This window comes from Malaclemys terrapin, chromosome 1 (genome assembly GCF_027887155.1).
Source record: "Malaclemys terrapin pileata isolate rMalTer1 chromosome 1, rMalTer1.hap1, whole genome shotgun sequence".
NCBI classification, from domain to species: domain Eukaryota; kingdom Metazoa; phylum Chordata; order Testudines; family Emydidae; genus Malaclemys; species Malaclemys terrapin.
In genome coordinates this window covers 198,196,383-198,210,680 of record NC_071505.1, presented here as the reverse complement: position 1 = coordinate 198,210,680, position 14,298 = coordinate 198,196,383, and the positions used below count along the sequence as shown (strand labels likewise).

Below are 14,298 nucleotides of genomic sequence, written 5' to 3'. Positions count from 1 at the left end.
GAAAAGGCCGGGGTAGAGACCGTCGAATCGTGGAAGTCAACGAATGGCTACGCAGGTGGTGTCGGAGAGAAGGCTTTGGATTCTTCGACCATGGGATGGTGTTCCAAGAAGAAGGAGTGCTAGGCAGAGACGGGCTCCACCTAACGAAGAGAGGGAAGAGCATCTTCGCCAGCAGGCTGGCTAACCTAGTGAGGAGGGCTTTAAACTAGGTTCACCGGGGGAAGGAGACCAAAGCCCTGAGGTAAGTGGGGAAATGGGATCCTGGGAGGAAGCACAAGCAGGAGAGCGCAAGAGGGGAGGACTCCTGTCTCATGCTGAGAAAGAGGGACGATCGTTGAGTTATCTTAAGTGCCTATACACAAATGCAAGAAGCCTGGGAAACAAGCAGGGAGAACTGGAAGTCCTGGCACAGTCAGGGAACTATGATGTGATTGGAATAACAGAGACTTGGTGGGATAACTCACATGACTGGAGTACGGTCATGGATGGATATAAACTGTTCAGGAAGGACAGGCAGGGCAGAAAAGGTGGGGGAGTTGCGTTGTATGTAAGAAAGGAGTATGACTGCTCAGAGCTCCGGTATGATACTGCAGAAAAACCTGAGAGTCTCTGGATAAAGTTGAGAAGTGTGAGCAACAAGGGTGATGTCGTGGTTGGAGTCTGCTATAGACCACCAGACCAGGGGGATGAGGTGGACGAGGCTTTCTTCTGGCAACTAGCAGAAGTTGCTAGATCACAGGCCCTGGTTCTCATGGGAGACTTTAATCACCCTGATATCTGCTGGGAGAGCAATACAGCGGTGCACAGGCAATCCAGGAAATTTTTGGAAAGTGTAGGGGACAATTTCCTGGTGCAAGTGCTGGAGGAACCAACTAGGGGCAAAGCTTTTCTTGACCTGCTGCTCACAAACAGGGAAGAACTAGTAGGGGAAGCAAAAGTGGATGGGAACCTGGGAGGCAGTGACCATGAGATGGTCGAGTTCAGGATCCTGACACAAGGAAGAAAGGAGAGCAGCAGAATACGGACCCTGGACTTCAGAAAAGCAGACTTTGACTCCCTCAGGGAACAGATGGGCAGGATCCCCTGGGAGAATAACATGAAGGGCAAAGGGGTCCAGGAGAGCTGGCTGTATTTTAAAGAATCCTTATTGAGGTTGCAGGAACAAACCATCCCGATGTGTAGAAAGAATAGTAAATATGGCAGGCGACCAGCTTGGCTAAACAGTGAAATCCTTGCTGATCTTAAACGCAAAAAAGAGGCTTATAAGGAGTGGAAGATTGGACAAATGACCAGGGAGGAGTATAAAAATATTGCTCAGGCGTGCAGGAGTGAAATCAGGAAGGCCAAATCACACTTGGAGTTGCAGTTAGCAAGAGATGTTAAGAGTAACAAGAAGGGTTTCTTCAGGTATGTTAGCAACAAGAAGAAAATCAAGGAAAGTGTGGGCCCCTTACTGAATGAAGGAGGCAACCTAGTGACCGAGGATGTGGAAAAAGCTAATGTACTCAATGATTTTTTTGCCTCTGTCTTCACGCACAAGGTCAGCTCCCAGATTGCTGCACTGGGCAGTACAGCATGGGGAGAAGGTGACCAACCCTCTGTGGAGAAAGAAGTGGTTCGGGACTATTTAGAAAAACTGGACGTGCACAAGTCCATGGGGCCGGATGCGCTGCATCCGAGGGTGCTAAAGGAGTTGGCGGGTGAGATTGCAGAGCCATTAGCCATTATTTTTGAAAACTCATGGCGATCGGGGGAGGTCCCAGATGACTGGAAAAAGGCTAATGTAGTGCCCATCTTTAAAAAAGGGAAGAAGGAGGATCCGGGGAACTACAGGCCAGTCAGCCTCACCTCAGTCCCTGGAAAAATCATGGAGCAGGTCCTCAAGGAATCAATTATGAAACATTTAGAGGAGAGGAAAGTGATCAGGAACAGTCAGCATGGATTCACGAAGGGGAAGTCGTGCCTGACTAACCTAATTGCCTTCTATGATGAGATAACTGGCTCTGTGGATGAGGGGAAAGCAGTGGATGTGTTATTTCTTGACTTTAGCAAAGCTTTTGATACTGTCTCCCACAGTATTCTTGCCACCAAGTTAAAGAAGTATGGGCTGGATGAATGGACTGTAAGGTGGATAGAAAGCTGGCTAGATCGTCGGGCTCAACGGGTAGTGATCAATGGCTCCATGTCTAGTTGGCAGCCGGTTTCAAGTGGAGTGCCCCAAGGGTCGGTCCTGGGGCCGGTTTTGTTTAATATCTTTATTAATGATCTGGAGGATGGTGTGGACTGCACTCTCAGCAAGTTTGCAGATGACACTAAACTAGGAGGCGTGGTAGATACACTAGAGGGTAGGGATCGGATACAGAGGGACCTAGACAAATTAGAGGATTGGGCAGAAAAAAACCTGATGAGGTTCAACAAGGACAAGTGCAGAGTCCTGCACTTAGGACGGAAGAATCCCATGCACTGCTACAGACTAGGGACCGAATGGCTAGGTAGCAGTTCTGCTGAAAAGGACCTAGGGGTCACAGTGGACGAGAAGCTGGATATGAGTCAACAGTGTGCTCTTGTTGCCAAGAAGGCTAACGGCATTTTGGGCTGTATAAGTAGGGGCATTGCCAGCAGATCGAGGAACGTGATCGTTCCCCTTTATTCGACATTGGTGAGGCCTCATCTGGAATACTGTGTCCAGTTTTGGTCCCCACACTACAAGAAGGATGTGGAAAAATTGGAAAGAGTCCAGCGGAGGGCAACAAAAATGATTAGGGGTCTGGAGCACATGACTTATGAGGAGAGGCTGAGAGAACTGGGATTGTTTAGTCTCCAGAAGAGAAGAATGAGGGGGGATTTGATAGCAGCCTTCAACTACCTGAAGGGGGGTTCCAAAGAGGATGGAGCTCGGCTGTTCTCAGTGGTGGCAGATGACAGAACAAGGAGCAATGGTCTCAAGTTGCAGTGGGGGAGGTCCAGGTTGGATATCAGGAAAAACTATTTCACTAGGAGGGTGGTGAAACACTGGAATGCGTTACCTAGGGAGGTGGTGGAGTCTCCTTCCTTGGAGGTTTTTAAGGCCCGGCTTGACAAAGCCCTGGCTGGGATGATTTAGCTGGGAATTGGTCCTGCTTTGAGCAGGGGGTTGGACTAGATGACCTCTTGAGGTCCCTTCCAACTCTGATATTCTATGATTCTATGATTCTATGATTCTATGACTGACGACATGTACCCAAAACCACCCACAACAATGTTTTTGCCCCATCAGGCATTGGGAGTGTAACCCAGAATTCCAATAGGAGGTGGAGACTGTGGGAACTGTGGGATAGCTACCCACTGTGCACCGCTCCGTAAGTTGATGCTAGCCACGGTAGTGAGGATGCACTCCGCTGACTTAATGAGCTTAGTGTGGACATACGCAATCGACTGTATACAATTGATTTCTAAAAATCAACTTCTATAAAATCAACCTAATTTTGTAGTGAATCAAAATACTTGATTGGCTAAACCTTCTAATTAGAGATGGGGCTTCTAAAGCCTTAGATCCCAAATCTCTGTGGAAATTTTAATCTGGAGCTGAACTTTGCAGCTTCTCTGTCTCTATGAAGAGCTGAACCAAATCTCCACAGACCCAGATATCCCCATACTTTGAGAAAGTTTCGATACAGACTGGAACTTTTTAGGTCAGGGCCATATCTGAATGTCACATCTCTTTGGTGGGTGGGGAAAGATACTGCTTCTGCTTCAGATTCCTCCTGCAAATTATTTATTTATTTATTTATTTATTATTTATTTCTTTATTGTTTTCTAATTGAAATTACATAAAGTAAACCAATGCAACAAAACTCAAGCCCATTGATAACTAAAGGTTATTGATATTGTATTTCAACTGAACCAACAGGAATATAAGTTAATTCACACTAACAGTAAAACAATACATTTTGATAGTTCAGCACAAATTAATGTTTTGATTCTTCCAGTGCCTAATTTGGATGGAAAAGTGGGAGAGGAGGCTGAGATATTTTAAATGAAAATAAAAGTAAAATCTCATTTATTTTAAGTGTGTAACCTTACTTACAGATTGGGCCAAGTTCTGCCATCGTCAAGCAAGACTTCCACTGACATCAGCGGGAGCTTTGATCAATTAAAACCAATAAAATCCAGGTCTAGTATGTCTTCAATAGAGTGTTCTGTGCTTCTTGTCTGTACCCAGGGCCGGTGCTACCATTAAGACGAACTAGGCAGTTGCCTAGGGCGCCAAGATTTGGGGGCGCCCAAAAGCGGTGCCTCCAATTTTTTTTTACAGCGTTCCTCCCCGAGCACGCGGTCACCGCTCCACTTCTCCCGCCTTCCTTGCACTGGCCCTGTCTGTACCACGTATCTGTCTAATTCGTCCTTAAATTTTTTGCCTCAAGAAAATACAGAATCCTCCTACATTAATAAATTAAACACGTTGAACCATTTCCACCACCCCCATCATTAAGCATCTTCACGTTTTTCTATTATGATAGCAGCTAATGAAAAGAAAAACTAACAATAACAAAACCAGAACATTCACTATCCCAGCATAAGTTAAATCAGTTAGCTGGCAATTAATTTAGACATCAGAGTTGCTGAGTAAGGATTGGTGATGTGGATTTTAGATGCATCTATTTGCAGCTTTAGTGTCCCAGGATATGTTTTATCCTCATGCACAATCCTTAGTTTTTAACCTATAGCAGGGATGTGTCTGCCCTTTCTACTGAAATTTTTTATCTTTATCTTTTTTCTAGTTCTGTGAAGAAAGGGCATTCAGTATCCAGTATCACTACTGGTGGCTTACTAAGGCAAGACTTACACTAAAACCTTTCATCAAAAACACTCACTTAGCAATAACTTAATTCAATTAGAAAAGGGGTATAGTTATGTACACAAATGCAACAAGGTTTCTTTTCATCAGCTAAGACCCTTGTACTGTTATCTTTAAAAAAAGTTATGTGCCTCCAAAAGCAAAAATCTCCCAATGTATTTATTTATGTGGAATAATCATAATACCAGACTAACAGCAAAGTTCATTTGGTTGTCAGTATTTTATAAACTATATATCAAACTTTTTTGAAAATACCTGTTTTGTGGAGTTTTGAAAATAAATTATTTAATTTTATAACAGGTTTGTAACATTGATAGATACATACATGAGATATACAAACACAACATTGGATATATACTTCTGTGTTATATATATGCATGCAGACAGTACTGTGCGCCAGCTATAGTACTGTGTGTATATAAAGCAAGATATGATAGACCGCAGCCTGTGCATAGCACATGTGATACAGCACAGGATAATTATAACACAGACATTTCTTTTAAAAGCTGCTTCTTTTGTTTTCAGTCTGTAAATGAAATTGACAACAGGTTGGAAAACTAAAGACCGTTGCTGCTCTTCTGGCATGAACTTAACTCTAAAACGGGAGGCTGGGCTTGATGCAGCCAGCATTGCAAAACAAACACACACACACCTTAGGTGCTGGACAGTTCATATAATCTCTACGATCTCTCAGGGCCGGAATTTCCTTGGCAGATTAATTTCAAAAACGCTTCCCCCCGCTGCCCAAAACCTCTCCCTGGAGCGTCCACCAGAGACCCCTGCAGGAGACACACTCACCACGCCCCCTGTGCGGCGAGCCCCGCCCAGCACACCGGCTGGTAGCGCTGGACGAGCTTGTCCTTCGCCTGCCCGGACGGCACACCCACGTGCGATTACTGCTGCCGGGCGGTCCTGCGTATGGTCCATATAGACACAGCATGGCCCAGGGAGAGCCGGTGCTGGTCCTGTCGGACACAGACAGCGCAGAGGACCTGGAGGAGGTGGAGCCCAGCTTCTCTGGAATAAGTGAGCAAAGGAAATGACTGGAGCCAGCCTGGGGCTGCAATGCCTTTGTAACCAGAGGGTTGTCAATGACACGGTCCAGGCGATGGTAGGGGTTGGAAGCAGCGGGGGCTGCCCAGTCCCTGAATGCCTGATGCTCTCATGACTTCTGGAGAGTTAAACGATGAACTTTAAACTTCCTCCCCTCTTGGGAAAATTGGAAGGGACGCTCAGTACCAGCCTGTGGGCATAGGAGAGAATGTGTCTGATTTAAAGTTGTTCAGCCCTGGGAAACGTGAGCGTGCTGCCATGGGTTACAACAGACACTTCAATCCATAGGAGGGAGGGTTGGGCCACTCTGCACATTAGAATAATAAATAATCTTCCCCCCACTTCAGCTAACTGTGCATGGATCAGCTGTATAAATACATGACTTCTCAGCTGTTTGAAGAATCCAGTGAATGTGGGTGGGCTAGACTGGTGTTTCCAAAAGTATGGAAATAGAAATCGCAAAAGTTCAGTGACAGGTTTCAGAGTAGCAGCCGTGTTAGTCTGTATCCACAAAAAGAACAGGAGTACTTGTGGCACCTTAGAGACTAACAAATTTATTAGAGCATAAGCTTTTGTGGGCTACTCAAATAAATTGGTTAGTCTCTAAGGTGCCACAAGTACTCCTGTCCTTTTTGCTGGCTATAGTGGTGTTTCTTGCTTAGAAAATCTCAGTACTGCTAAAAGTGGAGTTACTGTCCAAGAAACTGATGGTCGCTTGATTTTTTTTTCTCAAGCGATAGAGCTGCAAGACAAAGAAAGCACTTCTTCTGATGTGATATCTCTTGACTCTCTTGAAGAAATAATGCCTGCTACACTCTCAAGCCCCAACAGAGGTATCAGTGTTTTCAGAAGGAATTCACAGTACGTTGACATACTGTTTGAAGAATCCAGTGAATGTGGGTGGGCTAGACTGGTGTTTCCAAAAAGTATGGAAATAGAAATCGCAAAAGTTCAGTGAAGTAACCTGGCTATAGTGACAGGTTTCAGAATAGCAGCCGTGTTAGTCTGTATCCACAAAAAGAACAGGAGTACTTGTGGCACCTTAGAGACTAACACATTTATTTGAGCATAAGCTTTTGTGGGCTACTCAAATAAATTGGTTAGTCTCTAAGGTGCCACAAGTACTCCTGTCCTTTTTGCTGGCTATAGTGGTGTTTCTTGCTTAGAAAATCTCAGTACTGCTAAAAGTGGAGTTACTGTCCAAGAAACTGATGGTCGCTTGATTTTTTTTTCTCAAGCGATAGAGCTGCAAGACATAGAAAGCACTTCTTCTGATGTGATATCTCTTGACTCTCTTGAAGAAATAATGCCTGCTACACTCTCAAGCCCCAACAGAGGTATCAGTGTTTTCAGGAGAAATTCACAGTATGTTGACATGTTTACTCTAGACTTTCTTTAAAACATTGCAGCAACTTGACCTGCAGAGTGTGTGTCTACTAAGGCAGCATACAATTTTACACTTGTGTGCACATGAGTCAGTGAAGTTATTTGATCTACAAAAAGGAAACACTAGAGCAAAACTATAGGACTGATCCTCAAAGCCAGCTGTAGGTAGAACTCACATGGACTCGAATGGGAGTTCTTCATGGGGAGGGCTTGAAGGATTGGCTCATAAATTTCTCAGGGAACTCTTTCGTTTGTCTAGCAGAAAATACAGGGTGTGCCAACTCTTAAGGATTGTTGCTCTTCAAGTTTTTGAAGAAATAAACAATTAGTATTACGTTTTGTTTTCCCCCAGATCTTATTGCACATGAAGTAAATGAAAACCAAAGGAGTATTGAAGGTGAGTAATCAAATTAAATTACCGAAAACCAATAGGCTATTTAGCCATGTGGCTAAATTTCCATGTCACACTGCATCTTAACCAATATGACCAAAAAAATCAAGTGTCCAACTTAAAAGCAATATCCAAAAATATTGAGTAATCAAACATAAACAAAAATACATTAAGAAGAATTTGGCATACAATGGCTGCCCTAAAGGATTGGGATTACAGCCACCCTCACATCTGGTTCACTAATTTAAATCTGCCCCAGGTTGGTAGTTCCTGAAAGACATTAACATTTGGTGGTTTGCTGGCCTATAGGAAATGATTTGGTGGACTTACACCAGCATCTAATGGACTCATCACAAGAACTATCAGCAAAATTGACATGAACTGGCAGTTTTGAAAAAGAAAATGAAAGCTGAACGGGCACAGAGACTGCACTGCCTTGTCGCTGCTAGTGGTGGCCCTTCAAGGATCATTTGTGGATGTGTTAGGCCAGCCCTCAGACAGAACAGAGGCTGGCATGAGGCTGAATAGATCAGAAGCAAGACGAAATTGTCTGGCTTCGTCTACATCCGAAGAAGTGGGTATTCACCCACGAAAGCTCATGCTCCAATATGTCTGTTAGTCTATAAGGTGCCACAGGACTCTTTGCTGGCTAAAAGAGATGCATGTGTTTTTCTTTCGATCAGAGAGCCTCATTGAAAATCTAGCCCTTAAGAACAAATCCTGTGATTTGGAAGTGTTGGCAGGTCTCTAGCAGGCGACCTTGACAGAAATGGCTCACAGGCAATGTCCACAGGAGCAGTGTGAAAATTATCTCAGGTGGAAGTGGATCCTTGCATTGACAGTGTTTTAAATAGTCTGTATTAAAAACACAATGTCCCTTTGGCTTTATTGGTAACATTGATCTTTTTCCTATCCTTTCTGCTGTGCAGATGAGGACCATAGTCTTAAAACTCTTCTTTAGAAAGCATTAAAAAATATTTTTGTCACTGTTTTTCATTTCTAACTGGTGTGCTGAACATGTAATAATAAGAGTTACTAATCTGGGAATGTCTAGCCTCTCAGGTTTCAGAGCAATGTCTAGAGAATTTTGCATCTTGTCCAGAAGAAATAAGTGAGAGAGGCTGAAATTAAACAATACTAGATTTTGAGAGAGGACATTCTTTGTGTTTTACAGAAATCTGCATCTGCTGTGGCAGTTTCCAGATTCATACCCAGCATCCCTTGTTTCACGGAGGAATTTGTACTCCGTGTACGGTTAGTAGTCCATATGGCTCAATAAGGCCCCCCTGCCTATTATCTCAGCTGGAAGTGGATCCCCTGAAGTCAATGAGACACTTCAGAGACATTGTCTATTTAATTTATCCAAGAGACAGTCAGAGGTGACTTGATCATAGTCTGTAAGTACATGGCAAAAGATTTCTGATTGTAGATGACTCTTTAATCTAGCAGAAAAAGGGATAATGACATCCAATGGTTCAGAGGTGCTGGAACAGTTTGTATAGTGGGAATGCTGAGAGACATTGAACCAAACTGTAAACCCTGTATATAATGGAAACCATTTCAAGCCAGGGGGTGTGGCAGTACCACCACACACATCCCAGCCCAACACCCCTAGTTCTAGCACCCAGCCAATGGTTGGAAGCTGAAGCTAGACAAATTCAAACTAGAAATACGGTGGACATTTTGAACAGTGAAGGTAATTAACCATTGGAATAACTTACCTAAGGATGTGGTGGGTTCTCCATCATGTGAAGGCTTTAAATCTAGATGGCACAACTTTTAAAAAGATATTCTGTAGCTCACACAGAAGCTGTGGGCTTGATGCAGAAATGATTGGGTGAGCTTCTAAATCCTAGGGGATCAGAATGGTCCCATTCTGGCCTAAATATATAAGAAAGTATCACTAACCAGCAACACACATGCCTCAACTCGGTGTCCTTTAATTTGGCTCCCATTAGAGTTTACACGCACCAATAATAATAATACTTTATAAAAATTAGAACTGATATATTATGGTGTTGCCCATTGGGTGACCTTAGGAAAGTCACTTCCCTTTCTGTGCCTCAGTTTCCCCATCTGTAAAATGAGGATAATGATATTTGCCTCCCTTTGAGATCTACTGATGAGGAGCACCATGTAAGACTTAGGTATTATAATTATATGGCTAAAATTATATAATATATCAGGTTGCTTTCATGTTACCTCCTATTCTTCACCACCTTTGTCAGTATTTACAGGAACCTTATGATCTGTTTGCAAAGTGCCATGCACGTTAATGGTGCTACATAAAAAAATTAATAACACAAGAGGGAAACTCACGTGCAAAGCAAACACAGCTCAGGATGATTGTTACATTTTATCAAATAAACCTATTTTTGCAACTAACTACAGTTTGCTGTTTTATAAGGAGAACTTTCTGGAAACATTTTTCCTGTATGATGACGATGGCCTTCAGGCCTATTGCACAATCTGCTGCTCGGGGAAGACTCTGCTAATGTGCGATGACCCAACTTGTAATAGGTAAAGACTACGGGTAGGCCTGAGGGTCTGGTTAGACTGCAACGACAGCATGTGATTGCAGCTTGAGCGGACATACTCCAGCTAGCTTTAATCTAGCTAACGTGGGTGCCAGAATGGTGCAGCTGCACGTGTCATAGGCAGTAAAAACTGGCCCCGAACCCTGGGTAATTACTTGTGGGACTGGCCCATGCTGAAGTGCATGGTGTTACAGCTTCACTGCTGTGGGGCCTCAGCTAGATAAATTAAAGCTAGCTCAGTATGGCTACACCCAGTGACTGCAGCATAGACATGCCCTAAGCCAAAAGGATCAAATCCAGTTCCAAACGTCCGCAAAGTTTGAAGGGGCAGGTTTGCATGCAGGGTTCTGGTTCAGCTCATTGAGGTTGGAGCTAGCTACAAGGTTCCGATAAGCTTAGGGTGCTGGGATGTCAGATTTAAATCAGGACCTGCACTGTGCTCACCTACTATCATTGTTTTACCTTATATTGTTTGGGTTGTGCCCAGCACTCACATACACATTTAAATCACCTGTAGTTCCCCAAGTAATTCAACACAAATTATCCACAGAATAGCACCAGGATAGGGATTAAAGAAAAACTCATCACTTAAAACTCTCAGTTATAAATGTGAATAAAGAAATGGAATTCTACAAACAAACATGTCAAGGAAACAAGATTATTCAAGACACTTGGTCATAATATTTGTCTGCACATGTATGTATTACATTCCAGTCGAGTAAGAAAACACCTTGTTTGAACATGGCTAACTGGGGAAGGGAGGGAGAAGAGGGACAACAGTGGCACCTTACAAATCACCAGCTATACACGCAGGTGAATCCTGCCCACAGTGGGTACCTCTACACTGGAAAAAGGAAAAAAAGCGAGTCTCAGAACCCAGGTCTACAGACTCAGGCTCATGCTACAGCACTAAAAATAGCAACCTAGACATTCCTGCTCGGGCTGGAGTTTGGGCTCTGAGACTCAGCAAAGGGGGGGCTGTTTTTAGCACCATAGCTCAAGCCTGAGTCTGTAGACCTGAGTCTGAGACTTGTCGCCGCAGGGGTTTTATTGCACTCTAGATGTACCCGGTGAAATCAGTGGCAAAACTCCCATTGACTTCCCTCGGGCTAAGATTTCACCCTATAACATTTTTGCCAAGCTCATCAGCACCCAAAGTTAAGGTTACCCTTTGGCATGTCCATCGCCACCCGAAGATGGAGGTTGTACTTCTACAAGTGATGATTCAGCAGAGTGAAGAACAGCTCAATGCTTTGTGCACAGCTAGCAGGGGAAATAGCCAAATACTTGCCCTTCTCACTAACTGACAGCTGCCCCGTTTTGAGATTACTTTAATCTTCAAGGTTGTCCTGGCTTGGATGTCCCCTTTTTCCCCACCCTGCAAAAACACCTCTTATCTCATTCCTAAAGCTGATTCCCTAGTTGTCGAGCCCCACATAAACAGGAGCTTCCTTGTAATGCATTCAGGCCCCAACGAATTCCCATATTAGTCGGGGGCGTTGTCTTTCCATTGAGTTCAATGGGAGCTTGATTTGCTCTTTAGACTTGGTATAAAAATAAAAAGCATGTGGGTTTTTACTGGACATATCTAGTATGGCTGGTCATTTGATTGAAAACAAACTACGGTACATTCCCAGTGCTTCCAGTCTCACCGTAGCCTGAGTTTTGCATAAAAACTGGGATTGTTCCTTTGAATCTACCTCAACGTTGACTGTTTTAAGGGTGTGGCTAGGAACACAGAAGGGGATCATTCATGGACATTACACTGTCAAAGTGCTTTATCATATAGCTGACAATGTACCAGCATCTTCAGTGAAACATTTCTGAGGAAAAAAATAATTATCTTGAATATGATTTTAAACATCAGAAAAGAACCAGACCAGTTAAACTGAGCCTCTGGCTAGCATAGAATGTGTGGAAAGACCTGTTTAAACACTGAATTGACTTATTATTTAATTTGTGTAGATGCTATTGCCTAGAGTGTCTGGATGTCCTTGTAAGTCCTGGTACTGCAGAGAAATTTAAAGCAATGAATACATGGTTGTGTTTCATGTGCCTCCCCTTGAGTTCAAATGGTTTGCTGAAGAGGAAGAAGAGATGGCGTGCGAAACTGAAGTGCTTCTACGATCAGGAATCTGTAAGGAGCATCTCCATTAACTTTTAATATAAAATTAAAGGGATGGAGGAGTCAAGGCTGACACAGACCCAGTCATTGACCTATCTTTCTTCCCGTATCTCTTAATAATGAGCTCCAACTTGTGCTTATGTTTTCAGAACAAATGCTTGAATCCTCTTTCTTTTAAAAAAGTAAATCAATACCCAGCAGCCCTGCATTTTAAATTAACATTGGACTCTGATTCTGCAAATATGTATATGTGTGTGACTTTACGTACATCAGCAAAATTACACAGATTGCTACATGTTTGCAGGATCTGGGCCTTAGTGTGTATGTGAGACTGAAGAAGAAACACTTTCGTAAGGAAGCAGCTTCCAAAAAGGTTATGGAGAAAAATTACGTAAAATACCTTGACAATCCTTTTTTTTTTTTTTTTAGGTTTTAAAAGTTAGAGAGGAAAAAATAAGACATGTTCATGGTGATCCATCATATATATTTTCCTTCTTGACCATTAAATGTATGTGGACACGGATGCTATCAAAATAGGCCAAAAGAATGATCATTTTAGTTCAGATAGAACCATTAAAGATCAATTAGATTTCTGATATATAATTCATGCAAAGTATTCAGAGCTAGGTTCACGTATGATAGCTGGACTTTTTTTCTTTGCACTAAGACAAATAAAATATATTAACTGCATCAGGCTCCTGTCATAACCAAAATACAGATTAGAATTTAACAGCTTTGGAATTTTTTAAGTGTATTATTTATTCTTCTGTGCCAGTTGAGAGTGTTGGCTGGAATTCTCTTCTTGCAGCCAGCTGGAGACACAAAAAACTGACCTTAGATATCTATCGCCTCTGCAAGAGGAAACAGTCAGCATACCCGTTATGTTCTGCCTCCAGCAGGTGGAAGCAGAGCCCCATCAGCTGTACTGTTAGAAGGGATGTGAGGCTGTCATTTGCAAAAATAAAAATATTTGGGAACAAATACTGATGAAAATCTGAAATCTTCCTACCATAGGTTTTAATAAGGTGTCGATCACCATGGTATCTAATTACCACCTTAAATACTGAAAGAACTGAGTTCTGCAGCAGTCGACAATCACTACAGACATCTTAGACCAGAGGTTCTCAATCAGTGGTCCGTGAGCTCCATTCAGGTGGTCCGCGGATAGGTCCCTCTAAGGTGTGCGCCTGGGCGGCCACACACGAGAGAATAAAGGGCCACCCATCTAATTAATGGTGCCGCGCAGACATGGCTCCACTAATTAGGTGCCTGGACCCTGGAGAAGACACACATGTAAGGTGAGGTGGTGCCCTTGGGGGGGAATACGGGGTAGGTGGGAGGGGCAGTGGGGTGAGAAGAGGGGGTGGGGGGAAGTTGTGCAGGGCTGTGGCGGCCAGAGACAGGGCCGGCGCCAGCATTTCTGCCGCCCCAAGCAAAAAAAAAAAAAAAAAGCCGTGATCGCAATCGCGACCGGCAGCAGCAATTAGGAAAAAAAAAAAAAGCCGCGATCGGCGGCGGCAGTTCGGCGGCAGGTCCTTCACTCCTAGAGGGAGTGAGGGACCTGCCGCCCCCAAATTGCCGCACATGCCGCCCCTGTCCCTTGGCCGCCCCAAGTACCTGCTTGTTAAGCTGGTGCCTGGAGCCAGCCCTGGCCAGAGAAAGGCGACTTTCCCCAGCTCAGAGCGGCTGCCAGGGAGAGACCCCCCTCCTTCCCAGCCTCAGCTCTGTGGCTGCTGCGGTGGGGGAGAGAGGGCACATCCATCGCATTAGAAAGATAAGGCTACTGATATTAAAATATGAGTTGTGCGCTTTTATAGTAGAACAAAAAAAATGTTGATTATTATTAAGGTTTTTTTTTTATATAGTGCTTTTATCCAAAGCACTTTACAGTAGTTAGCTAACAGTACAAACAACATTTGGAAAAATCATTAAGTGGTCCACCGAGACCCTCAGCAATTTTCAAGTCGTC

At 43.6% G+C, this 14,298-nt stretch overlaps 1 protein-coding gene across 1 annotated transcript in view; it reads left to right on the top strand.

Annotated features, from left to right (window-relative positions):
* The window catches only part of DNMT3L (DNA methyltransferase 3 like), an 86,388-nt gene that overhangs the window by 60,877 nt on the left and 11,213 nt on the right, over window positions 1-14,298 (top strand). Inside the window, exons 3-6 of the mRNA XM_054025304.1 lie at window positions 7,629-7,673; window positions 8,842-8,921; window positions 10,075-10,187; window positions 12,170-12,341. Coding sequence (XP_053881279.1) covers window positions 7,629-7,673; window positions 8,842-8,921; window positions 10,075-10,187; window positions 12,170-12,341 — 410 coding nt within the window. The remainder of the gene's footprint in view (window positions 1-7,628; window positions 7,674-8,841; window positions 8,922-10,074; window positions 10,188-12,169; window positions 12,342-14,298) is intronic.